The sequence below is a fragment of the Bos indicus x Bos taurus genome, chromosome 4, assembly GCF_003369695.1.
Source record: "Bos indicus x Bos taurus breed Angus x Brahman F1 hybrid chromosome 4, Bos_hybrid_MaternalHap_v2.0, whole genome shotgun sequence".
NCBI classification, from domain to species: domain Eukaryota; kingdom Metazoa; phylum Chordata; class Mammalia; order Artiodactyla; family Bovidae; genus Bos; species Bos indicus x Bos taurus.
The window spans coordinates 3,016,155-3,042,920 of NC_040079.1; the positions used below are offsets into that span (position 1 = coordinate 3,016,155).

The following is a 26,766-nucleotide window of genomic DNA, read 5'->3' on the forward strand; positions in this document are numbered from 1 at the left end:
GTCGTTTTCCCTGAGTCCAAACAGCCTCGGCCGTTTAACACAGCGTCCCCGGCACACAGAGGAGCCGGTTTACGAGGTATTAATTATTTCACTCTCAGGGCAGGACGATCTGGAGGTAGCCCCACCAGACGATGGAAATGATGTCATTTCCACGTTCTCTGCTGCCTCCGCGCCTTCGCACTTGCTGTTCTGTGTTCCTGGCTCCTCCTCTCCGTCAGGTCAAAGGTCACCTACTCCGCGAGAAGCCCCCACCGTCAATCTCGGGTCCCCTACACGTCCATGCTACACCAGCTCTCAGACTCGGTCACTGGCCGGGCTGCCCCATCCCACGCCGGGCTTCCCAGGGACAAAACACACCAGTTTCCAGTAGCAGGACTCGACCTGTCTGTGGAAATCTGACTGATGCCCGGGACATGATGCGTCTTCACAGTAGCTGAGCCTGGGTTTTGGCCCGAGTCTTCCTTTCTTCTCCCACGTGGGAAGGACTGAGTGGTCCTCCTGGGAGGTTTCCGAAACACCATGGGGCTCTGAGGGTCCTGGTGGTCAGATCTCTTGGTGCTAAGAGTCGAAGCAATCGAGGCCTATTAACCCCTGCTTCCCACACCAAGCAAAACAAAACGAAAGCACATTTTAATCCAACTGATTTAAAAGTTGGCAGTGCTTGAGCACCCAAGTTACTATTTACTTTGGGGAACTGAGGAAATTCACTGCTGTTGTTCAGTCGCACAGCTGTGTCTGGCTCTGTGCAACTCCATGGATTACAGCACGTCAGGCTCCTCTGTCCTTCACCATCTCCCAGAGCCTGCTCAAACTCAAGTCCATTGAGTAAGTAATGCCATCCAACCATCTCATCCTCTGTCATCCCCTTCTCCTGCCTTCAATCTTTCCCAGCATCAGGGTCTTTTCCAATGAGTCAGTTCTTCACATCAGGTGGCCAAAGTATTGGAGTGTCAGCATCAGTCCTTCCAGTGAATATTCAGGGTTGATTTCCTTTAAAATTGACTGGTTTGATCTCCTTGCTGTCCAAGGAACTCCAAGAGTCTTCTCCAGCACCACAGTTTGAAAGCATCAGCTCTTTGGCACTCAGCCTTCTTTGTGGTCCCACTCTCCCATCCGTACGTGACTAGTGGAAAAACCATAGCTTTGACTATACGGACCTTTGTGGGCAAAGTGATGTCTCTGCTTTTTAATACGCTGTCTAGGTTTGTCACAGCTCTTCTTCTAAGAAACAAGCATCTTCTAATTTCACTGATGCTATCCAAACCCAAGCTTATGGTAGGAGCCGGAGCACGGACCTCACAGGGTCTTCTAGAAGCCTCAGCCCTCCAGCCCGTGATCTGGACCTCTGTGTCTGCTTAAGAGAAGCCCAGGGGAGAGGGCAGCTAGGGGGCTCAGGGGCGCGGGTGGGGCTGTGGGTCAGACCAGAGGGATGGAGACGCACGAAGACAGGGCATCAGCGGGAACACAGAAGGAGCATCCTTGGGGACAAGAGCAGGGCTGGGCCCTTTGCTGTCAGAGAAGCAGCTCCGAGCTCCCACTTCTTGGGGCTGGACAGAGCTCCGGGGGGGTGGCAGGGGGGCGACCTGGATGGGCAGACATCACCAGGCAGGAGAGCTGGAGCAGCCACTCAAGGCTGGTTGTCACCCTCTCCACGCATCTGCATGGGAATTTGACACTGCTGACACCAGCCAAGCTTGAAGCAGCTTTGTGCTCAGGCTGACATGCAGCCTGCGAGCGCGGCTCGTGTGGACCTAAGGAGAACACAGACTTGCCACCGGAACGTGGAGCTTCTGGTTGGTTCCTGGGCACGGGAGCCATGGCTTCGCCACGGAGCCCCCGGTGTTCTAACTGCACACGGCGTTCTGACGGCACACGGCCTCGGCAGACGGCGTGTGAATAGCTAGTCCCTCTGTATTAAAATCCCACCCTTCAGAGAAAGGCACCACGGCAACAGACTATTAAATTTAGTTAAATATTAGATTTCTCATTTAATGATTGCCCACACAACCGGTTTTATCAGCAGAGAGCTGGCTGTCCCACCGGGGAGTTGAGTTAAGCCATTTTATTTGTTCCCATAATTGCATTCAAAGAGGGCAGGGGCTCGGCGGAGGAAATAAGAAAAGACGCGCTTGTTCCCCGAGGAATCTCTTTTGACGTGGGGGCCGTGGGGACCTGCCGTCAGGAGCAGACAAATGGCCGCTCCTTAATTAAATGTGAGCCCCTCTAATATTTGACGGAATTAGCTATTATCAGATCTGGACACGGTGAGCCTGCAGGAAGCCGGGTGGCTCACGAGGGCTGCCTCCCAGCTGGGCCCCCGCGTGCAGGCGCCGTGTGGCCATGGCTGTTCCGGGACCCAGTTGGCTCAGGTCTTTGGTGGAATCACCACTTGGCTGCATTTGGGGGCCTGAGTGACCAGTGAGCCGCTGGGCTGGAGGACAGAAGAGCTGCCCTCCCCGTCTCGGGTTGCTGCCAGTGGCAGGAGGGCAGGGCCGGCACGGAGGTCGCTCGGTCTGGGCAGTGCTGCCCCATCACTGGGGTCTGGCCACCCGCCTGGATTTCCGGGCCTCTCCTGGCGTGTTTCAGGAAGCTGTCCCTGTAGCGTCGGTGACCACGGCATCCCAGAGGTGGCCCGCCCACCCGGGGATGCGCAGCTCAAGCCCAGTGTGGCACAGATGCAATCCTAAAGGTGGTCACACGGTCTGGGGGTCATTGTTCTGTCTGCTGCGTTTGTTTCTCTCCAGAAGGATCATCAGCAATTTGGAGGCAGAGTGATGGAGTGTGTTTATAATACTGGCACCAACGAGGGGCCACGTGTGGCCCACCCAGTCAGCCCCATTCTCGCTCAGGAAGCGGTAGCGGTGGACACAGAGCCTCCAACCCACTGCCCTCCAGAGTCCTGGGGGCAACTCTGGGCTCGGTGGGGCCGGGCGCACTCGTGCTGATCCCTCCTCACATCTCCCCGTCGGTCGTCCCACCTCCTGACACGCCTGATGGTGTAGCTGATGCCCGTGTGGTCACTCGGGGGAAGAGGGGAGGGCGGGGTGGCCACCAGGCAGAGGACGAGAGAGCAGGTGGACTGGCCCAGACGGCCGCTGGCTGGGACGGTCTCAAACAAGAGCTGCCACGCAAGCTGGTTTTGCTTCTTTGTAAAAAGCCGACTGAAGGGAGCGGGAGGGAGAGATGCTGGCCAGGAGTTCTGGGGGAGGAGCCACGCCGGGCAGCCCAGGAACTTCGTTCCGGGAGCAGCGGTCACGATGCTGTCGGTGCCGTCAGGGGCAGACCATGCTGTGCCTGCCTGCAGGCGCTCTGGACCCAGGCTGGGCTATGCTGGGGGAGCAGGGGAGCTGGTGGTCCTCTGCACCTGGATCACACCCCCTCCCCAAGCTCACACCCCTCACGCTCACCTCGAAGCGTCTATTTACACGACTGTCGGCTCTGCCATCCCAGGGCCTGAGCGGCCTGAACACCCAGCACCTAACAAGTGCACTCCGGCCCTGACCACAATTACGCTCTTCAGGAAACAGCTTCTAAATAATTCAGAGTCACATCTGTGACACCGCAGGCTCTGTTTGTAAAGAAGATCTTCTAAAGGGAAAGAAATCAGATAGTCCCAGGGTGGCTCTGGGGTCAAGGGGCAGAGGAGGGGGAAGGCAAAGAATTCTGAAACAGTAATTTCAAGTTCCAGAGTGCGGCAGGAATCTGGGAAACGGCTGCTGCCTTCAGAGATGGACGGGACCTTCTGGGGCCCTGCCTGCCATGGCCTATCTGCCTGGGGCTGTCGTACAATGCAGGCCACAGGCTGGTTGACCAGGCTCCCCAAGCGTCTCTGAAGGCCAATCCTCAGGGCCTGCTGCCCTCAGGCTGTTGGGCTGCGGGCAGGTGGCCCCCACAGGCTGCGGGCAGGAGGCCCCTGTCTCCCCATCTGCATACCGGTCGGAACCGCCTTCCAGACGAGTGGGGTGGCCCTGGGCTCTGCTTGGGGCTCAAAGACCAGCAGGGACTCGGTGCTGCGTCAGGTTAACTGGGGCGGCTTTTGGAGGGACCGTCGGGAGGCTGTGGCTGTGAGCAGGTCACTCAGGTGACAGCAGAGCAAAGGCCTCGGCCCCCAGCGACCGAGTGGGCCCCAAGGTCACGACCTCGTGCTCGGGCTTGCATGAATAAGGTCTGGCCCTCACTGAGCTCACCTCAGGTGAGCTGCTGCGAGATGGGCGCCCAGGAATGTCCAGGAAGCCGCAGGGAGGCCAGCCCTTGATATTAGGTGGTCACTTGATTATGTAAAAAATGGTGAGCATGGTCCCAACGGGGATTAAGCATTCAGGGTGCAGTTTAAGGGCTCAGTCCTGCTGACTGCAGAACCCTTCCCCAGAATCTGCCCCCTGCTCAGAGCTCCCCCCGCCCCCCTCAACTGCACACTGAGGCTGAGCGGGGTTCACTGCAGGGCAAGGGTCTCTGGAGCAGGGAGAGGATGAGGCTGTGGTTGCCCAGCCAGCTCGGAGGCTGGGGTGTGCGGTGGGGGTGGGGGGAAGCCTGCCTGCCCTGGCCTGTCTCGGGGTGGATGCAGGACAGAGCTGCTGGGGCTGAGCAGCCCCCTGGCCACATTGGCCGCAAGGCTGCGCTGGTCAGTGCTGTGCTCTGAGGTGGGGGCCGGGCTGAGCCCCCGCTGCCGGCTCGAGGCGGGACCAGCGCTCTCCGGCTGGGCACACGCCAGTTGTGCCCCTCTGCCTCGGGTCTCCTCGTCAATTCTGGGGTGATGGGAGCCTGCCTCCCGGGCAGCGAGGGAAGACGGGATAGAACACGCAGAGAACCTGCAGCAGTGGCTCCGGCTCGTGGCCGGCTCTGTGATGCCGGCCCGGGTCACTGTCTCCATCACCTCAACTCCTAAGGTCTCCAGGCTCCAGACCTGCCCTGGTTCTGGAAGATGGTCACGGTGCAGCCTTGGTGGGGCAGGCATATCGTGTCGACTTCGGCAGAGGCGCCAGGAGGCTTTGATGGGCTTCCCAAGCACCTTCTCTGCGTCTCGGGCCAGGAGAGGCTCAGGAACCAGGGCATCAGCCCCACCCCCGCCTGGGGGCAGCCCGCCCAGCTCCACGGACCCAAACCCGGGGGCACTGTGTTCTGCGCCGACGCAGCAAGGACAAGACGGGACGGGAGGCTCCGGAGCCGACCTGAGACCCGTCAGGACTTAGTTCAGTTCAGTTCAGATGCTCAGTCATGTCTGACTCTGTGACCCCATGGACTGCAGCATGCCAGGCCTCCCTGTCCATCACCAACTCCCAGAGTTTACTCAAACTCGTGTCCCTCGAGTCAGTGATGCCATCCAACCATCTCATCCTCTGTCGTCCCCTTCTCCTGCCCTCAATCCTTCCTGGCATCAGGGTCTTTTCAAATGAGTCAGGAGTTAAACACTCAGGAAAACCCCCCCGCAGGCTCCCCACTGCAGTGCTTGGAGGCTGAAGTCCACGCTCCCGCTCTGATGCACCATGGGAACTGCGACCTCCAGGTCTTATCTTCCAGGCGGCCCCCCTAGATATTCCTGTGGTGTCAGCACCTGGCGCGGAGCACACTAATGAATATATATAAGGAATGGACTCTGTATCCATCCACTCTCACATCCATTTTCTGGCTTTTTTTCCCTTTGTATTTAAATGATTTAATTATTTACTTTTGAGTTCACTGTTATTGATCTTTAATTTTGGATTTCTGTCTAGATGTGCTGCTGGCCATCTCCTTTTTGAAACTTTCCCCCTAACCAACTCTCCCTGGTGCCTGAAACTCTGCCATTGAGACAGCAGCAGTCCCTTGCCGAGAGAATTAAAGGAACTGTGTGAGCTGGGGCTGTATGAGCGAGGGTGCTGAGCAGGGTCCCGCCAGGGCTGGTGCAACGGGGGTGCTGGCGCCCAGGAAGGGGGGCAGATCGGGGGGGAATGGAGGCTCAGAACTCCTGGGGGATTAGGGCAGAGGAGGGCCGAGGCAGGGAGCGACCAAGGCCGAGGGTGCCTAACTTCTGAGCTCTCCCGTCGGTCTGCCTCCTCCCATCACTTCCACCTTTTCGTGTGAACATACATGTGCACAGGTCACCCTAAGGTGTGTGGGTCCTTGAGAGTCTCTGGGAAGCTCCACCGCTGCAGCGACCTGGAGGCGAAGACCCCTGTGCCAGGCAGGTGCCCCCAGACCACAGAGGAAGATGGGCTGGAGGCGTCCACGGAGCCTCAGCCAGCGGTGGGGGGCTCTCAGAGCCGGGAGGGCGCGGCAGGCCCGGCTGGAGAGCCCAGCACTGTCTGTGCACATCCCTGCGGCCTCCGGCGGGGCTCTGCCTATGGGGTCGCAGACAAGGTTGGCTCACCCCAGGCGGCCTCTGGGCCCTAGGGGCCTGCGGGCCTGCGCGCCCTCACTGGCTGGGAGATCTTCACGTCCATCGCACCTAACAGTACTGGGGATGCAGGTTCATCTGGAGCTGCTAGGACATGACCATCGCGATCTCCAAACAGAAACTGTGCCTGGATCATCTCTTGAAGCCTTTCTGCTTCCCAGCCCCACGTCGCAGGGAGATTTAAGACAAGACCAAAGAGCACTTACTTTTCTTATCGGTCGTGTTGTGCACGCTCACCGTGGGGACCCCAGGACCTGCAGAGGGTAGAGAGACAAGGAGGCCATGAGTTTAGCTGAGAACGAAGGAGAACCAAGCCTTGGTTACCACATGCTCCTCAGGGCTCTGGGCGCCCGGCCCCAGTGCGGGGGGGTTGTCATCAGCGTGGATGGCAGAGGCCAGGTCCCTGGGGGTTAAGGGCATGTCTTCCTAAGTTTGCATCCATGTCAGTTACAAGGAACCCAAGTAGAAGGGTATGATTTTAGAAGGTCCCAATGACATAAAACATCGATGCCCTTACAACTTCCCTGTGGCCCTCCAGTCCTGCATCGTTTGCACTGAGTTCCGGTCAATCTGCTGCCTCTGTCTTGAGTCACGCATCGAGGCTGCCTTGCTGGCTCCTCCCCGGGGAAGCCCTCCCCTCCTCGTCTCCTGGAATGCCTGGTTAACACTTCTAGGGTAACATGATCACTGTGCAAGTGTTCAGCTGTGTTTCCCTGTTCCCTGATGCAGCTTTCTGCTCTTAGGTTGTCCCGAAGCTGCAGGCCTGGAGTGAGAAGAGGGCCTGGCCAGCTGTGGGTCGAGTCTGTAGGTCAACTTTGTTACCCTCTTTAGCAAAAGGAGAGTGCGGCAAGAGAAAAGCTTACTTTTCAGATATTCTGAAGGCATACTGAAAGGCAGGCGTGGATTTTTCTAGCCCATCTCTGTGCCTTCTCTGCACTCCCGTTCCACTCCTGTTCCAACTGGTAGTGTGGTGGGCGGTTGGGGGGGGGGGCCTTCCTGCGGGACGTGAGGGACGCCAGGCTTGCTCCCCACCCCCGCCCCAGCCTACTGTCCTCTCTGCCTGAAGTCTGCTCCCAGACACGGCTTTGTCTTCATTAAGTCTCTGCTCACACACCTCCTCCACGCCCCCAACTCCCGATGCAAGAGAAACTGCCACCCCCTCTGCCCAGCCCCCTCCCCCTCTTCTTTACAGAGCGCTGCCTCTTGCCATGACATCAGGACCCCAGAGTATGGATTTTCAGCATATGTGTTCACTGCTCACTTCAACTGCACTAGAACAGAAGCCCTGGAATTTGTATGAACAAATTCTGAAACTTGGTCTTATTTATTGCCATTATCTCCAGCATCTAGAATGGTGTTTGGAATATACTGGGGCTTGATCACATATCTGTGGATTGAACGCTGAGCGAAGGACCCCAGACCACACAGGAAGGAGCCGGGGGGCTGCCCCTTGGCCCTGGTGGTCTGGGGAGACGGCAGGGAGAGAGGGCGTGAAGGCGGGTGGGCGGCAGTGGGCAGAGGGGGATGGATGTGTCCTGGGGGCTGGAGGGCCGGGGCTGCTGTTCCTCTGCCTTGGGCAGGAGACTCGGGGGTGCTCTGAGCTCATGGGGTGGCCGCATCTAAGCTGGGGGTTCAGACTATTTGGGCAGTTTCCCTGGGATCACCATCAGAACTCCCTGCCCACTTCCAAGGGGCCGGGTGGCAAGGGGTTGAGTTGCGAGCGGGGGTCTGCGTGGGTCCCACCACCACAAAGCTCAGAGCCCCGGCCATGCTCAAAGACTGCAGAGTGGAATCCTAGTCCAGGGCCCGGAGAGGATGCAGAGAGAAGCCATGGGGTCCGAGGTGCCGTGAGAGGCACGAGGGGTTGCTCCAGCCGGGGGGGCACCCCCGGACCAGCAGGGCTGAGACCGACAGCGGCCACGTCAGCCGTGGACTGCCTGTCCCCTGCCCGGGACTGGACCCAGACACAAAGTCCAGGAGGTCCGGGGCCTCGCCTGGCCCACGAGGTGCCCCTCCTCCATCTCCCCATAGGGAGGCCTGCCAGATCAAATGCAGGTTATCCAGTTACATTTGAATTCCACATAAACAATACATATTTTCAGTATAAATGTGTCCCAGGTGGTACTGGGATTTACGACTAAAATTCATTTGTTGTTTATCTGAAATCAAGTGGTACTGGGTGTCCTGCCTTTTTATTTGCGGAACCAGGCGCCTTCGACCCAGGGTGCGGAGGGAGCAGCAGGGTTGGGAGACTCTGTGCATTTAGCCAAAAGGGATGGCGCCCACTGAAGGGGGCTAAGCGCCGGCAGGTGGTGGGTTTCAATTGTTGGGTCAAACGAAGTTTTCAGGCTGGAAGATCGGTTTCCCCACTGGGCGCGCATGGGGGAGAACAGAGCAGGTACTGAGAGATGGGCTGCGTGTCCTTCCTCCGCACATTTCGGGGAGGGTATGTTTGCAAACAGAGCGCATCCTCCATTCTTATTAATAATGTAAACAGTGATTATTTATTTGGTGCCTACTGTGTCCAAGGCACTCCGCTATGTGTTTATATGAATAATTCCTAGTCCTCCCAGCGGCTCTGCAAAGCAGGTGCTTCCAACTGTATTTTGCAGATGAGAAAACACAGGCTGTGAGAGCTTTAAGTCTTCTGTTCCAGCAGCACAGCAGGGAAGTTGTCGAGCTGGGATGGGACCCTTCTTATTTTCAAATGCAGGAACTTGATGCGTGCGTGTGTGCCAAGTTCCTTCAGCCGTGTCTGACTCTTCGCAACCCCATGGACTGCAGCCCGCCAGGCTCCAATGTCCATGGGATTCTCCAGGCAAGAATACTGGAGTGGGTTGCCATGCCCTCCTCTAGGGGATCTTCCCAACCCAGGGGTCGAACCCGAGTATCTTATGTCTCCTGCACTGGCAGATGGTTTCTTTACCACTGAGCCCCCTGGGAAGCTTAGTGAACTTGGTACATGTTTCTGAAAAAATTCGAACACCACAGAAAGGAATAAAGTGACAGGTAAAAGGTCCTTCTCACCCCACTTTCCAGAAGTAACCTGAATGACTCTAAAACATCCTAAAATGTTTGCTGCATGTTGGGCTTCCCTGGTGGTTCAGCTGGTGAAGAATCCGCCTGCAGTGTGGGAGACCAGGGTTTGGTCCCTAGGTTGGGAAGATCCCCTGGAGAAGGGAAAGGCTACCCACTCAAGTATTCTCTGCGTGTAGGTGGTCAAATTTACAAATAAGCAATTATTTCAAACATAAAAAAACCTTTCATGTAAATATGCAGCTTTATTGAATCTTTAAGTTATAGCACATTGCCTCACTTTTTAAAGATAAAATCTAACACACAGATTTGAGATCACCTGTGTCTCCTAATCTCAGTCTGCTCCCTTCCCAGAGGTTGACTTACCTTGGAGTTAGTATTTATCATTTCCATGTGTATTTAAGAGACTAGTAAAGTAATGCTCAAAATTCTCCAAGCCAGGCTTCAGCAATATGTGAACCGTGAACTTCCAGATGTTCAAGCTGGTTTTAGAAAAGGCAGAGGAACCAGAGATCAAATTGTCAACATCTGCTGGATCATTTAAAAAGCAAGAGAGTTCCAGAAAAACATCTATTTCTGCTTTATTGACTATGCCAAAGCCTTTGACTGTGTGGATCACAATAAACTGTGGAAAATTCTGAAAGAGATGGGAATACCAGACCATTTGACCTGCTCCTTAAGAAACCTGTATGCAGGTCAGGAAGCAACAGTTAGAACTGGACATGGAACAACAGACTGGTTCCAAATAGGAAAAGGAGTACGCCTGTCACCCTGCTTATTTAATGTATATGCAGAGTACATCATGAGAAACGCTGGGCTGGAATAAGCACAAGCTGGAATCAAGATTGCCGGGAGAAATATCAATAAGCTCAGATATGCAGATGATACCACCCTTATGGCAGAAAGTCAAGAGGAACTAAAAAGCCTCTTGATGAAAGTGAAAGAGGAGAGTGAAAAAGTTGGCTTAAAGTTCAACATTCAGAAAACGAAGATCATGGCATCCGGTCCCATCACTTCATGGGAAATAGATGGGGAAACAGTGGAAACAGTGTCAGACTTTATTTTTTTGGGCTCCAAAATCACTGCAGATGGTGACTGCAGCCATGAAATTAAAAGACACTTACTCCTTGGAAGGAAAGTTATGACCAACCTAGATAGCATATTGAAAAGCAGAGACATTACTTTGCCAACAAAGGTCTGTCTAAGTCAAGGCTATGGTTTTTCCAGTGGTCATGTATGGATGTGAGAGTTGGACTGTGAAGAAGGCTGAGCGCCAAAGAATTGATGCTTTTGAACTGTGGTATTGGAGAAGACTCTTGAGAGTCCGTTGGACTGCAAGGAGATCCAACCAGTCCATTCTGAAGGAGATCAGTCCTGGGTGTTCTTTGGAAGTACTGATGCTAAAGCTGAAACTCCAATACTTTGGCCACCTCATGTGAAGAGCTGACTCTTTGGAAAAGACTCTGATGCTGGGAGGGATTGGGGGCAGGACGAGAAGGGGATGACAGAGGATGAGATGGCTGGATGGCATCACCGACTCAACGGACATGAGTTTGAGTGAACTCTGGGAGTTGGTGATGGACAGGGAGGCCTGGTGTGCTGCGATTCATGGGGTCGCAGAGTCAGACACGACTGAGTGACTGAACTGAACTGAACTGATTGCCATGTGATAGGTGGTAACCAAACAATATCATGTGGCAAAAATGCGTTTTTCCACTAGTCATATACGGATGTGAGAGTTGGACCATAACGAAAGCTGAGCAGAGAAGAATTGATGCTTTTGAACTGTGGTGTTGGAGAAGACTCTTGAGAGTCCCTTGGACAGCAAAGAGATCAAGCCAGTCAATCCTAAAGGAAATCAGTCCTGAATACTCATTGGAGGGACTAATGCTGAAGCTGAAGCTCCAATACTTTGGCCACCTGATGCAAAGAATTGACTCACTGAAAAAGACCCTGATGCTGGGAAAGATTGAAGGTGGGAGGAGACAGGGATGACAGAGGATGAGATGGTTGGATGGTATCACTGACTTGATGGACATGAGTTTGAGCAATCTCCAGGAGTTGGTGATGGACAGGGAAGCCTGGTGTGCTGCAGTTCATGGGGTCACAAAGAGTCAGACACGACTGAGCGAGTCAACAACAACAAAAATGTGTTAACAATAATACATACGCCACATATGGAATAACACAGCACACCTCAGTGGTTTGAACTGCCTTGAAATCTAGTCTGACAAAAGCAGGATGACGAGGCCAAACGCCCAGCAGGTGAGTGGGCATAGCCACTAGGGGGGAAGATTCAGCCACAGTTGTGAAACCTGACGATGCCTGACCCATGACCAGAGGGTCCCACCACTATGCCCCATGTCAGAGTGGGCCCTGTGCGTGGACACACGGAGGCATGGAGACGACTCTTAACCGCCACTGCATCTGAGCAAGAGCTGCCCGGCTAGCCGTGGGCAGGGGAGGGACCCCATGAACGCAGTCTGTCCACCCAGGGGAAGACCGCAGAATGCAGGAGATGAGTAGAGGACACCTGTGCACACGGGCAAATGTGGAAAATACTTCCCACACATACGATCGAGTTACACTCCGAGAGCACGTTCCTAAGTCCAGTTTGTAAGTCCAACAAAGTTAGCTGAGGCACCCAACTGACACAGTTGGGCTACATAATACTGCGCTGTAATACGTTTATAATTCTTTTAACACAAATAATACGTTAAAAAACACACAAAAATAAAGAAATATGCTTAATCTCATAGGACAGTACCTTGAAAAGCACAGTGGTGCAGCACAGCAGCTGGCACACAGCGGCTGGCATCCGTGAACAGGCGGGAACGACTGGAGGAGGGGGGGAGGCGGGAGATGGTGGAGCCCAAGCACGGTCAGCCACGGGAGAGGGAGGCCCAGCTGCAGGGCCACTCACGCCTGATGCTGATGGAGCGCACGTGTGCACCTTTGAAAGCTTGACACTTGAAAGTTCGTATGTAGGGGACTCACTGTACCATGTTACATGGAAACATCATGCTAGATGCCGCAATACCACGATGATGGAAATGACTTCCACGAGTGGTAAGCCTGCACTTCAGACAGATGTATAGTGTTCTGTTGTGTGGACACATCACACGTCTTTGGTCTACCCCCTCCTGATGGGTGTTCACACTGTTTCCTTCTGGTTTTGTTGTTGTTGCGAAAACGCCGTCACAGAAATCCTCTAACACGTGTCTTCACACACAGGTAAGACTGTGCCGGATAAGCTCACTAAAGGCATTGCAATTGCTGTGTTAAAAAGGCCGTACCGTCAGTCTTCACTAAATAAGCTCGTGGTTTCAAACACAAAACCCCGAAATATAGGTGCTTTAATACAACAGGAGTTCAACCCTGTGGGAACCGGTCAGCTGCGGCCACGCTGGTCATCCTCTGGGATCCAGGCTGAGAGGGCAGCCTTCATCCGGAAGCTACGCTCCCACGGCTGCGGGAAACCAGAGGGAGCCCCAGAAAAATGCCTGGGGCCGTAGTTCATGCGCACTCCGGTGCCCTCGACGATGGAGCTGGAAAACCTCTCCAGAGGAGGGGCCGTGAACCACGTGTGATGGGAGGGTGGTCTGGTAACAGCAGGGCGTGAGCACACTGAGCAGAGACCGAGATGCCAGAGCACATGGTCTCGTCAGCCTACGGCTAACGGCAGACAGATGTCTATGCTCTAACTTAAAAAAGGCATGTGTGGGGTTTTTTGTTTGTGTTTGCTTTTACCATCCTTACAGGCACGTATTTATCTTGGTGTTGCTTTGGCCTACCTTTTCCAAATCTTGAGTGGGTTGACCCTGGACAATTGTCTGTGCAATTCATGTGTGTGGGCTGCACACTGCCCGTCTCATGCACGGTCCACTTCAGTCACACTGCTGCTTGCGATCGTTATTTAGTAGTTAGTTCTATCTTATAGGAGTATTCTCAGCAGCTTTACTGGTTACAGATGGACACTATAAACAATACAGACATCTACCAGCAAGGTGCATGGACTGGTGCAGCGTTAAAGAGCAGTGACACGCAGACGCGGGGGAGCTGCTCTCCACCGCGCGGCTGCAGATCCTCCTCCTGCATCCGTCCTGACGTGCCTCACAAGGCGCCCTCGGCACCAGCAGCAACCGTCACCGTGAAAGCCACTTTCGAAAGACATGACCGCTCCTACCAAGTTCCCACTACCACACACACACACACACACACACACAACGAAACTGCTCCTACCAAGTTTCCACTACTACACACACAGACTCACACACACACACACACACACACACACACACAGACTCACACACACACACACACACACACACACACACACATGAATCTTCGGGCCGGGGATCTGAGTCATCCCAGTACCTCTTCTGAACCTGGGACTCAATGTCGTGAACAAAACGTTTGCTGAGTGGGTTAGCAGCTCATGAAGGACGGCTTCCTAAGCTTATACTTGGCTGTCATGTATCAAGGCAGCAAATTTAAACTCAGCTAAAGAAGGACCCCCTAAGACCACCCTCTGGGTCCTGTGCTTTATTCAGGTCATGGTTTCCTTGCTGATACTCAGCAACCCCTCTGCCCCCAGCCCTTTTCTCTAAGCACCAAGGGTAGCTATCTTTACTTACAGGGTCTGAATCGTATTCTCTTGTTTTCTGAGAGCCACGTCACAACCATATCAGCTTTCCTGTCATTTTAATATCTAGTATTTTTTTTAGAATGGGCTCCCAGGTAGTGAAGTAGTAAGGAATCTGCCTGCCAACACAGGAGATGCAAGAGACCCGGGTTTGATCCCTGGATTGGAAGAGCCCCTGGGGTAGGAAATGGCAACCTACTCCAGTATCCTTGCCTGGAGAATCCCACGGACAGGGGAGCCTGCTACAGCCCATGGCGTCACAAAGAGTCGGATAAGGCCGAGCACACACATCAGGTCACACTCTTTAGAATAGCTGAACAGAAACAACACAAGTAAAAACTACATTAAGGGACAGTCGCTCAGTCGTGTCCAGCTCTTTCTGACCCCACAGACTAGAAAATCCATGGAAATCTTCAAGCCAGAATACTGGAGTGGGTAGCCTTTCCCTTCTCCAGGGTATCTTCCCAACGCAGGGATTGAACCAGGGTCTTCTGCATTGTAGGTGGACACCGAAGTTAAAAAGCAGCCTGGTACGTATAATTTAAACGGATTAATTATAACCTAATCCTATCCAACTACCCACCCCTCCTCTGTGAGGCCCCACCCCCGGCTCCACGGGCGTTGTGGTCCAGGTACTGGGTCCTCCTCCTCCCATGCCATCGCGCATGCTCCTCTGGCCCAGGTAGCCTCAACCCACGGCTCTGTGTGAATTTTAAGATCACTCATTGTTTTGAGATTTCTATGATGCTTGGGCTCCTAAAAATTTGCAGGTAATTTAGGAAAACACCTAACTCAAAACAAACTCACAAGAAATGGGGAAAAAGCAGGAGATTCCCAATTCGGAGTAAGATATTTGGGCTTTGTGATCCTTTGACCGGACCTGGGTTAGTGTTGCTGAGGATTTCTGTAAGAGGACAAGAAGCACAGGAGGCCCACACACATGACCCCGGGGAGCTTGCAGTGCTGAAAGGGGAGCCTGCCACACTCGTTTTAAACAATTAAGGACACCTTTACTAAACAGCCTTCGGAGGGGCTTCACCATTGAAGTTTTAAGTTGGCTTTCCTTACTTTTCTTCCTCTTCCAAATGATCTCACTTGCATCCAGCCAACAGCTACCTGATTAAATGTGCTGTTTTGAACAGCAGCAAGCTTTCACGTGTTCGTCACTGCTGCCCACAGCCCCTCCCTTCCGCCTGTCTCTGCACAGACTGCTGTGCCCCAGTCTCTCTAGACGGTCAGAATCCGACAGCACTCTGTTCACCTGCTATCCTTCCAACAGCTCCTGTTTGCAGTTTCTTCTTACTTTGCATGTGATTCAACCCGACAAACACACATGGAGACTCTACCATGTTCAGGGAGCAGGGCCAGGTCCCAGGGATATGGGCAGAAGAAGGTGCGCCGTCCCAAGGTCTGCACATGGACCCAGGAGTCAGGACGTGGTCCCCAGTCCTGTCTGGGTCAGCTCGGCCTCCAGATACTTGTGGTTCCAGCCAAGGGGTGTTTCTCACCTGGATCCCAGCTGTGGAATATAGGGTGGCTAAGGTCTATTCTTAATAAGAGGAACAGTAAAAATGATGATGCCACCACTCTGGGTGCCTGTCAGGTGCCGGGCTGCGTGCTGCCTCACCTCACCGGCTCCAGGAGCCGAGGCAGCCTGTCTGCACAGGCGTTAGGATGCTGTGATCAACTGCAGCCTCCCTGTGAGATACAAACGCGGACCCTGGGGAGGGGAGACGCTCCACACCTGTGCCCGGAAGGAGGCGCTGCTCTCAGCCTGACGCAGAAGGCGGGGAGGGGCGGGAAGGGGACGATGGAGAAGCAGGACCACCTGTCTGCTCCCTCTCAGCATCCCTTCCCTGTCATCCCCTTTCAGCTTGTCCTAGGACACAGGACATGTTCCACTGTAAATGCCTCTGTCAATCAGGTCATTCATTAAACACTTGATTCTCCATGTGTTCACCTATGGACACACTCATGCACACACGCCTAGACTCATGTGAGCAGCCACCTGTGAACACACGTGTGCAGTCACAAAAATATTTACTAATACTAGGAGCCTCCTTGCCCCTTCCTGAGATTTCTTGCGTCCTTGGTAGGTTAAGTGTGTCTCGGCTGCTGTCCCTTTTGCTCAAACTGAAATTGTGCAAAAAGAGTTCTGTTTGCTCAGCCTTTGCTTACAAAGACACAACTGCCATGAAAATCACGTGTGGTCTTTTAGAAACCCTGGGTAGTGACAGAGCAGGGAGCGAGCTCCGCCCCTGGCAAAGGTCATGAGGAAGGAGGCTTGGCATACGCAAAGGCGGGATCAAGCCTCAGGAGTCTCCCTGGAAATTCTCGAGCATCTACCCCCAAAACCAGAGTCTGCCTACTTTCTGCTTTGTGCTTTCACCTACACCTCTGACTTTACGGGGGGCTGTCCCCCACTACCTCTCTCTGAAAAAAGAGTTAGCTTACAGCTCCAGTTAATAATTCCTGGGTGTGACAGTGTTTAACCTACAAACTCCTTTGGAAATCCTCTAGCCTGCCTGAATAGGTTTTTCCGGCCACATGTGATTGTTCAGAGCCCCCCAACTGTGAGAGGCAGGAGATGTTCTAAACTGTCTAAACACAGATTCTTTTGAGTAGTTAAAAGATCGATTAGAAATTGTATTGGTGAAGGGATTTTCACTTGTTGGGCCAATATTTGCTGCTAAGTCTCCATATCCCTTACCTGCTGTGTCCCTGGCAGTGTATTGATTAATATAATTGGTGTAAGTAGTAGCTTTAATGTTTGTAACCTGGGACCCTTGAGTTAATTCTTTTTCTTGTTATAGCCCACCACACCTTTGCTCTGTAGGAATGCAACTTTATCTAATGCTTTTGGAGGGTGGCTCCTGACCAATCACCTTTAGAGAAAAATAAGTTTTTTGAAGAAAAGGTCTTAAAATGTTAACAGGCCTCCGGGCCAGAAGATGATGCAAATCACCTAAGCTTTTGCATATGATAAGTTTGCAGGAAGAAAGCCTGGTTTGCTGCAAGACTCTACCCCTTCCCCCATTATCCTCTATGCATAACTTAAGGTATAAAAACTACTTTGAAAAATAAAGTGCGGGCCTTGTTCACCGAAACTTGGTCTCACCATGTCGTTCTTTCTCTTACCTTCTGGCTGAATTATTCAGCCTCTTTTCTCCACTGAATTTCCTCACTGAGCTATCCTTATTTCAGCCTCTTTTCTCCACTGAATTTCTTCACTGAGCTATCCTCATTCTATTACTCTTTATATCCTTAATTAACATTTACTTAAGCAATTGTTTCCTGATCTTCGCCTACGCCGTCTCTCCTTCGAATACCCTGGATCAGCCGGGGCTGATCCCCGGCAACTGTTTTGGCTCAAGTTAAAAAAAAAAAAAATCTGAGTTCCAAGTTTATATTGTTTCCAAGTGGGAAAATAACCACACTGAAGCAAGCAAGTCCACAACCAACCCGTAAGGTAGTTCTGGTCAATAAAGATTCTGCTGCCAGACGGGGAGAAATTCAAATTATAAACAGAAAAGCTTTGAAGTACATCAGAGACTTGCAAACAGAAAATAATTATTTTTTTTTCTGTCTCTGGTTTCCAGTCCTATTCATTTCAGAACATGAGTTTAGACCTGCTCGACTGGATGGAGAGACGCGACAATGACGGATGAGAATAAAGTGATGAAAAATGACTCGGACCGGAAAAGAAAAAAGTCATCAGACTAAAAGGAAACCACAGAGACAGCGCCTGTCCTCACTGCTCTCATCTGGGTCCTCAGAGGAGTCTGTGTGCACATAACTCCCACCAGAAGCTACACTCATGGTATATGAACAACAGAGACTCAGGCAGTCTGGTGATCACGGCCCAAATATCTCTTGAGCACGGATGAATGGTTCAAAGGCCAGCGGCCAGCTGGGTGAGTGCAGGAAGGCTCCAGCCAGCGCAGAACACGGGCCACGGCCCTGCTGGGAGCAGCATCCGGATCTCTTTATTTGCCAGTTTGTGAATTATGTATGCTTGATGCACAAGGTTCATACGTTGAGATGATATTATCAGACAAATAAGGAGGGGGCTAGCCAGGCTTCACAGAACTACTGCAGAGAATGAAAATGTTTGTTTCCAAAGATGTGACTTCCTCCTCAACACTGCAGATGGATATTGTTGTGTCTGACTTTGAAACCTTGTCATAGCTGACATCGAGCGTGGGATTTGGGGGTTTCCCTGCCATGCTTCACAGCACTGAGTCCTGCTTCAATCCAGGCTCATGGGGCCACTTGAAAGTGACCATACGTCCCATGCGGCAGGGTAAGGAGCATCACTCAGAGGGCTTCGCGGAGATCAGGGGTGGTTTCACCTGCTCACAAATGGTGGTGAAAAGTGTCACATTACCCTTTCACAGTCACATGTGACCTCTTGCTCGAGAAATTACATGTCACATTTCAGGCACATCACAGGCAAAGTAAGAGAAACCACCCCAGTAATAAAATGGGAGGGGCCTCTGTATGCTCCCCAAAGTCAGCTAGCATCTTTGGGAAATCGATCCACAGAAGTGTTAGGTTTTAGGAACTATCTGCCTTTTGTTGTTATTCAGTCACTCAGTCGTGTCCAACTCTTTGCAACCCCATGGACTACAGCACTCCAGGCTTCCTTGTACTTCACCATCTTCCGGAGTTTGCTCAAACTCATTCATGTCCACTGAGTCAGTGATGCCATCCAACCATCTCATCCTCTGTCTACCCTTTCTCCTCTTACCTTCAATCTTTCCCAGCATCAGGGTCTTTTCAAATGACTCAGCTCTTCACATCAGGTGGCCAAAGTATTGGAGTTTCAGCTTCAGCATCATTCCTTCCAATGAACACTCAGGACTGATTTCCTTTAGGATGGACTGGTTGGATCTCCTTGATGTCCAAGGGACTCTCAAGAGTCTTCTCCAACATCACGGTTCAAAAGCATCAATTTTTTGGTGCTCAGCTTTTTTTAAAGTCCAACTCCCACATCCATACATGACTACTGGAAAAACCTAGCTTTGACGATATGTATCTTTGTCAGCAAAGTAATGTCTCTGCTTTTTATACGCTGTCTAGCTTTGTCATAACTTTTCTTCTAAGGAGCAAGTGTCTTTTAATTTCATGGCCACAGTCACCATCTGCAATGATTTTGGAGCCCAAGAAAATGAAATCTTTCACTGTTTCCATTGTTTCCCCATCTGTTTGCCATGAAGTGATGGGACTGGATGCCATGATCTTAGTTTTTTGAATGTTGAGCTTTAAGCCAATTTTCTCACTTTCCTCTTTCATCAAGAGGCTGTCTAGTTCCTCTTCACTTTCTGCCATAAGGGTGGTATCATCTGCATATCTGAGGTTACTGATATTTCTCCTGGCAATCTTGATTCCAGCTTGTGCTTCATCTAGCCCAGCATTTCACATGATGTACCCTGCATATAAGTTAAATAAGCAGGGTGACAATATACAGCCTTGATGTACTCCTTTCCCAATTTGGAACCAGTCTGTTGTTCCAGGTCCAGTTCTAATTGTTGCTTCTTGACCTGCATACAAATTTCTCAGGAGGCAGGTAAGGTGGTCTGGTATTCTCATCTCTTTAAGAATTTCCCATAGTTTGTTGTGATCCACACAGTCAAAGGCTTTATTGTAGTCAATGAAGCAGAAGTAGACGTTTTTCTGGAATTTTCTTGCTTTTTCTATGAAAAATTTTCTGACAGATGGCAACTTGATCTCTGGTTCCTCTGCCTTTTCTGAATCCAGCTTGAACATCTGAAAGTTCTTGGTTCATATACTGTTCAAGACTGTCTTGGAGAATTCTGAGCATGACCTTGCTGGTGTGTGAAATGAGTGTGATTGTGCAGTAGTTTGGGCATTCTTTGGTATTGCCTTGGGATTGGAATGAAAACTGATTTTTTCCAGTCCTGTGGCCACTGCTGAGTTTTCCAAATTTGCTGTCATATCGAATATAGCATTTTAACAGAATCATCTTTCAGGATTTGAAATAGCTCAACTGAAATTCCATCACCTGCACTAGCTCTGTTTGTAGTGATGTTTCCTAAGGGCCATTTGACTTGGCACTCTAGGATATCTGGCTTTAGGTGAGTGATCACACCTTCATGGTTATCTGGGTCATTAAGATCTTTTTTGTATAGTTATTCTGTGTATTCTTGCCACCTCTTCTTAATATCTTCTGTTTCTGTTAGGCTGAAACCATTTCTGTCCTTTATTGTGCTCATCTTTGCATGAAATGCTCCATTTATATCTGTAATTTTCTTGAAAAGATCTCTAGTCTTCCCCATTCTATTGTTTCCCTCTATTTTTTTGCATTGTTCTCCTAGGAAGGCTTTCTTATTTCTCCTTATTCTTTGGAACTCTGCACTCAGATGGATATATTTTTCCTTTTCACCTTTGCCTTTCACTTCTCTTCTGCCTTTGAGCTACAGTACAGCAGAACTTTCATGCCCGATATGCATCACCCTGGGTGAAGTTTTTAGATGTTTAGCATAATTCACAGAATACAAAGTACGAATGCGAAGGAAGGAGCTTAGTTTGACCAGTTCTGTGAGGTTAGGCAAACTACAAGAGAAATAGTGACACTGGCTGTTGCGTTCACCCCTGTGCATGTTCCAGCTGGATCTGGACCAGGCTGGGGTCAAGCCTCTTACGAGTCCACTTCCCACAGCTCCTGTACTGTCCTGTCTCTCACACTTGTGATGATACTTCTTATTATCTGGTGGTATTGTGATCTGGTAGTTCTGGGACTAGTTCAGAACTAGATAGTTCTATGACTAGTCCACTCAGACTCACGTCCATCGAGTCAGTGATGCCATCCAGCCATCTCATCCTCTGTCATCCCCTTCTCCTCCTGTCCCCAATCCCTCCCAGCATCAGAGTCTTTTCCAATGAGTCAACTCTTCGAATGAGGTGGCCAAAGTACTGGAGTTTCAGCTTTAGCATCATTCCTTCCAAAGAAATCCCAGGGCTGATCTCCTTCAGAATGGACTGGTTGGATCTCCTTGCAGTCCAAGGGACTCTCAAGAGTCTTCTCCAACACCACAGTTCAAGAGCATCGATTCTTCAGCACTCAGTTTTCTTCACAGTCCAATTCTCACATCCATACATGACCACTGGATTAGGAACCCATTTTATACAACTCTGTATCCCACAAAAGAAAATGTGCAGTGTCTTATTCACAGTAAGTGGTCAATGAATATTTGCTGAATAAACGAAGGACAAAGTATTCATGGACAGGATGTATGCCTTGGGAAATGCTGAGGTGCAGAGGCTGTGGCCTGTTCTCTTGAATAACCTCAAAGTTGCCCAATTACCTTTTTTAGATGTTAGCTCTGGTTTTTAAAAAGTGCAAAAGATCACTTAGAGCTCAATTATGTAACAAAGGATATTTTAAGGTTGATGATTACAATAACTGTCAAAAACCAAGTCTATTATTAAGGGAAGAACTACAGATTCCTTGGGAGCCTGGTCCAAGAAGGTCATACTGCAAGGGATATCCTAAATTCTTCTGAGGAATAGCCTCTTGTCAGAACAAGTTGTGCAGCTTCCTGAGAAGGATGATACTTATTTGGATGACAAATTACAGAATGCAAAGAAATGAGGCTTTTATTATAATCCCAATGAGGACAGGCTACATTTTATCTTCTTTTTTTTTTTTTGAACTTGATCAAGTCTTGACTCAGACTGGAGGACTCTGGCCGGTGGGACTCTAACGTGCCCCTCGGTCTGCCTTCTTCTGCCCCTGCTGACCACCAGAGTCTGTGTCTCTTCCCCTCACCACTCATGGTCAGTCCACTGCATGTAAGCAGGAGTGACTCGCCAAGTGCTGCGTGTGCATCCTGAGGGCAGAGGCCTCAGTTCTTGGTGCAGGATCTGTGAGGTGGGGTGCCACCTGACTGTGGGTATTGGGGTAACCAGGAGCTGATCCCCTATGGCTCCTGACACTTGGTGGATACAGAGCTTCCTGTTTTTCCTTTTGGACTCAAGGATGGAGAACAAGGAGACCACTTCTTTTAAAGGTTGGTAAGCCCACACTCAACTCTCTCACACTGCCATATCTGATTCCTCAGCAGTCTCCTTCTCCACACCTGCAGAAGCATCTCTCACCACCTCCCACTGCCATGGCAACACTTTCACCACTGCCCTCCTCACCTCTGCCCGAGGACTCCCACACAGTTTTGACCTTGGCACTCTTCTGATTAATACCCTCGAGTCGCTCTCCAATCCCCACATGACAAAGTTGAAACCCTTGGCATGAAATCAAAGACCTCCTCTGAACAATCAAAGATTGTTCAGACAATCTCCTATCACCCAACACACACCTCCCCAATGCCTTGTTCTTTAGAACAGAAGCTGTGTTGTTTCACATCTTTGTGCCTGCTCACCCCACCTCCCTCAATGCCCTGCTCACCTAGTCTCCTCTAAACCTCTGCATTGCCTGCAAGGCTCAGTTCCAGTGTCTTCTCTGTGATACTTCCTCTGACTATTCCCTCTTTGGTAGTACCAGTGTGATGATAATAATAAAAACAAGAATAGCAACAACGTCATAATTCACCACGATCACCACATCAGGCATTGTTCTAAGTGTTTTACATGCAGTGGCGTTAGTCACTTTAGTCTTTAAAATAACCCTGTGAAGTAGGTGCTATATCCCCGCTTCACAGACGAGTAACTGAGGTGCAGAACTGCCTGTGGTATTGCTAGGACCGACAGCAGGCACAGTTCATCCACGTGGCTGCTCATGAACATATATTTCTTAGTTATAAAGGGCAGTGAACCTCAGTGTTCATCTTCGCAGCAACACTGTCTAGCTGATTGGAGTTCAGAAGGTTACCTTTATTAGCTGGTCCTTGGCATCTTCCTCGTAAAGAGTTGTTCTGGAACCAAATGGTGATATGAACAAAACGGCTAGAATGTACTTGGGGGATTCCCAGGTGGCGGCAGTGGTAAAGAATCTGCCTGCAATGCAGGAGACTTAAGAAACATTGGTTCAATCCCTGGGTTGGGAAGATCCCCTGGAGGGGGGCATGGAAACCCACTCCAGTATTCTTGCCTGGAGAACTCCAGGGACAGAGGAGCCTGGTGGGCTACAGGCCATAGGGTCACAAAGAGTCGGACACGACTGAGCAACTGACACTTGAATTCATCCACGTTCCAGGCTCCACGAATGATGATCCTTTCTCCAGTTAACAGATGAGATTTTACCTCTTAGCCCTGGACATCACGATCCCATGTTCACAGCATAGACAGGGGTTAGTTAGGAGTGGAGACTCAAGTCTTGTCAGAGCTCTCCCACCTACAGACAGGCGAACCTAGCTTCTGAAGGTCCAGACCCCAGCTCAGATCATCCACACCCACTTCAGCCAGTCCTGAAGGCCACTGGGACTATTTATTTCACCCATGAAGTAAAGAAAAGTCCTTTTTCCATAGGTATGTTCAGTGATAACCTTTGGTCATTTGAGCCTATTTGTTGCTCAGCTCGGAAGCTTAACAGCCGTCAGTTAATGACCATTAACTGACTACCAGGTACACGGATGTTGCCAGTCACCAGGAGCCAGAGGGCAGGCAGCCCACCTCCAGCAGAGGTGCTTGACAAGCCGGTTCCCCTCCATGCTCCTCTGCCCCCTCGGCCAGCTGGTAATTTTGCAGACGCTGGGCTACTTGAGGGCAGCCTTTGCCTTGCTCACGTCTGCATGCCCAGCATTCAGCCCAAGTCTGGCACCTAGCAGGCACCAAAGAAAGACTTCCTGCCTGCAGTGGACTGGTCGGTCCCCTGTGGCCCACTGGGTGGTCTGACATACTCAGACGAGGCAGTTCGGACGCTGGTTTCAGCGGAGACACCGGGCTGTGCCCAGTGAATCACCAGAAACCTGACCCTGCAGCGGGTCTAGGAAGAGGCGCTAAACGCAGGGCTGCAGTGCCCTCTTGTGTCTGGGGCTTCGCTGGGGCTCAGTGCACTCAGGTCTGCAGAGGAGAGTCTCGTGAAAAGCAATCAGCAATGAGATCAGTTTTCCCCAGCGCATGAGAGGTGACAAACACTTGTCACGGGCACCTGGACTTCGCAGGCATGGATGGAAGGCAGGCTCTGCTCCTGGCTCCCTGGGCCACACACCTGTGGAGGAAGGGGCTGGGTGTCTGGGCATCCTCGGCTGTCACACGGGCGGTGGCTTTGCTGGTGGGAAAGGACAGGGTGACCGACTGACTTTTAGAGCAGCGTCCGGGTTCTGAATCCACACACTTTGGTCAGGGGGAGCCTCCAGAGTCTGTAGCTTCCCCAAGGTTAGGGGCAGCGTCTCATTCCAGCGGTGGTTCCAGCGACGTCCCAGGCACAGAGTTGGGGAATCCCTCCGGCTTCTCCTGGCCCTCGCACAGGGTGGTGCAGCTCTGACCCCGGGGGACCTTTCCATTCGCGTGTCTTCCCGCAGACACGAGTCCTGCAGGCGGGCACCCTCTCGTGCTCTTAGTGTTCCTGGTAGCTGCTCTTAACTGAGCCGCGTGGACCCGTGAGGGGAAGGTCGGAATGCGTCTGGGGGGTCTCCCGGTGGGGCGTGAGGGTGCCGTGACTCTCCTGGGAGGGAGACCAGCCAGGTTTTGCTTTTCCAGACAGATGGTTTGCATTCTACTTTGCAAGGCCTCCTAATCAATTATTCCATATGAGTTTCATTTGTGCTAAAGGACAGACATAATGCGTTCTTACTTTTTGAAAAGAAATGCCAAAATCTCCCGCCAGCAGCTTATTCTGCACAGCTAAGACTCTGGAGCTGGAGACAGGGGTCAGCTCCCCGAAGGCAGCCGCAGAAGGTGAGGAGACCCGGCTGTAGGTTTGAACCTGCAGGGAAATGAGCTACAGCGACAAGAGGCTCCCAGTCTCTGCAAGCTTCCTTGTTGTGAAAAGGAAAACAGATAAAATGCGCCCACTCGCACCAAGTGGGAAAGTCTCAACTGAACCTGTGAGAAGCCTCATTTCAAGAGACTGTTTAGAAAGAGACATGTTTTGCAACTTTCTAAGCGACTGCCACCTGCTGAAATGAGGATATAAATTCAGCAGAGATTAGCACCGAAATGCAGAGACATTCAGAAGGAGTTTTCCTAAACAGAACCAACAACCCTTCAGCAGGCTTTTTTTGTTGCTTTGTTCCTTTAAGAGAGATTTTTTCCCCTTTACAACGTCTACTCGGCTCTGCCTGTGTTCTCAGTGACTAAATCAGGGGTGTCTAGATTTCAGAGGCTTTATTCCAGAGCATCGAGGTCTGTTTGTCAACCAGTGATTGAAGAAAGCTTCAAAGTTGTCCACAGAGAGCGCTCTGAGTCTCAGGACCCACTCTGGGCTGTGATGTGACGGCGTGTGATCCGGAACCTTCAGAAACATTCTCCTCAATGGATGGCACGGCTTCCTCTCCTTCTTTGCGTGTCCTTTTCTTTCTGGACGGAGAGTCCCGTGGTCCCTGCTGTACGGTGAGAGCCAGGGGCCGACAGCAAGGACGGTGCAGGAGCGCCAACGGCCGGGAGGCCCCAGCAGGTCAGGGCGGGAGCCGCGGAAGGGAGGTCCTCCCGCACCCACCCTCCTACAGCGCCAGGGGCAGTGAGGCTGCTCACAAACGCGGGGCCTCCCGCCCCAGCCGGAACCGCAGGCCTCCTAGGTTCTCGGTGTGCACGTGCCTCCAAAACGCGCATCCTGCAGACACGCGAGGACAGAGGCCTCGCCCGGCGCCGAGGAGAACTCAACGTGATGAGGAGAACTCAACGTGATGACGTGTAAGCGCAAAACCACGTGACTGAGTGCTGGCGAGGGGGCGGGGACAGGGGGCGCTCCTCCCTGTGGGCGGGAACGGAAGTTGGTGCAGCCCCGTGGAGAAGAGTCTGGAGGTTCCTCAGAGAACTGAAAACAGTTACCACAGGGATCCAGCAGCCCACTCCTGGCCTATACCCAGAAAAATATTAACTTTGAAAAGAGACACCCCTGTGTTCACAGCAGCACTATTTACAACAGCCAAGACATGGAAGCAGTCCATCCACAGATGAATGGATAAGGTGTTACATATATACATACAATGAAATACGACTCATCCATAGAGATAATGAAATGGTGCCATTTGCAGCGGCATGGATGGGCCTAGGGATTATCCCACTAAGTGAAGTAAGCCAGAAAGATAAACATCATATGATGTCACATATGTGGAAACTAAAACACCACACAAATGAACCTGTCTAGGAAACAGAGACAGACTCCGAGAACAGACTTGCAGTTGCCGAAGGAGAGAGGGTGGGGGAGGAAAGGGTTGGGAGGTCGGGATGAGCAGATGGATGCAAACTGTTCCATACAGAATGGATAGACAACAAGGCCCTACTGTTCCAGCACAGGGAGCTACACACAACATCCTGCAATAAACCAAAAAGAATATGAAAAATAATATATATGAGTGTAACGGAATCACTGCTCACCGAATAGCAGAAAGTAACACACTGTAAATCAACTATATTTCAATTTTAAAAAGTCACATGACCGGCTTTCCAAACTGGGACAGAGAATTCTGGAGTTGATGAGAAATAAGGACCCATGTAGATCAAGAATTTCTCTGTCTCTATTTTTGTCTGAGAAACGACCTGCTTGAGGTGAAACAAAAGATTACTTCTAACTTATTGGAGCACCTCAAAGCTTCTGCTGGGACTGTGAAGCTGGGTGTTGGCATAGCTAATG

General features: G+C 51.3%; 1 protein-coding gene across 4 annotated transcripts in view; it reads right to left on the bottom strand.

Annotated features, from left to right (window-relative positions):
- The window catches only part of DPP6 (dipeptidyl peptidase like 6), a 1,064,355-nt gene that overhangs the window by 26,944 nt on the left and 1,010,645 nt on the right, over window positions 1-26,766 (bottom strand). For all 4 annotated transcript variants that reach the window (XM_027538503.1, XM_027538505.1, XM_027538502.1 and 1 more), the window contains exon 17: window positions 6,580-6,627. In XM_027538503.1, coding sequence (XP_027394304.1) covers window positions 6,580-6,627 — 48 coding nt within the window. The remainder of the gene's footprint in view (window positions 1-6,579; window positions 6,628-26,766) is intronic.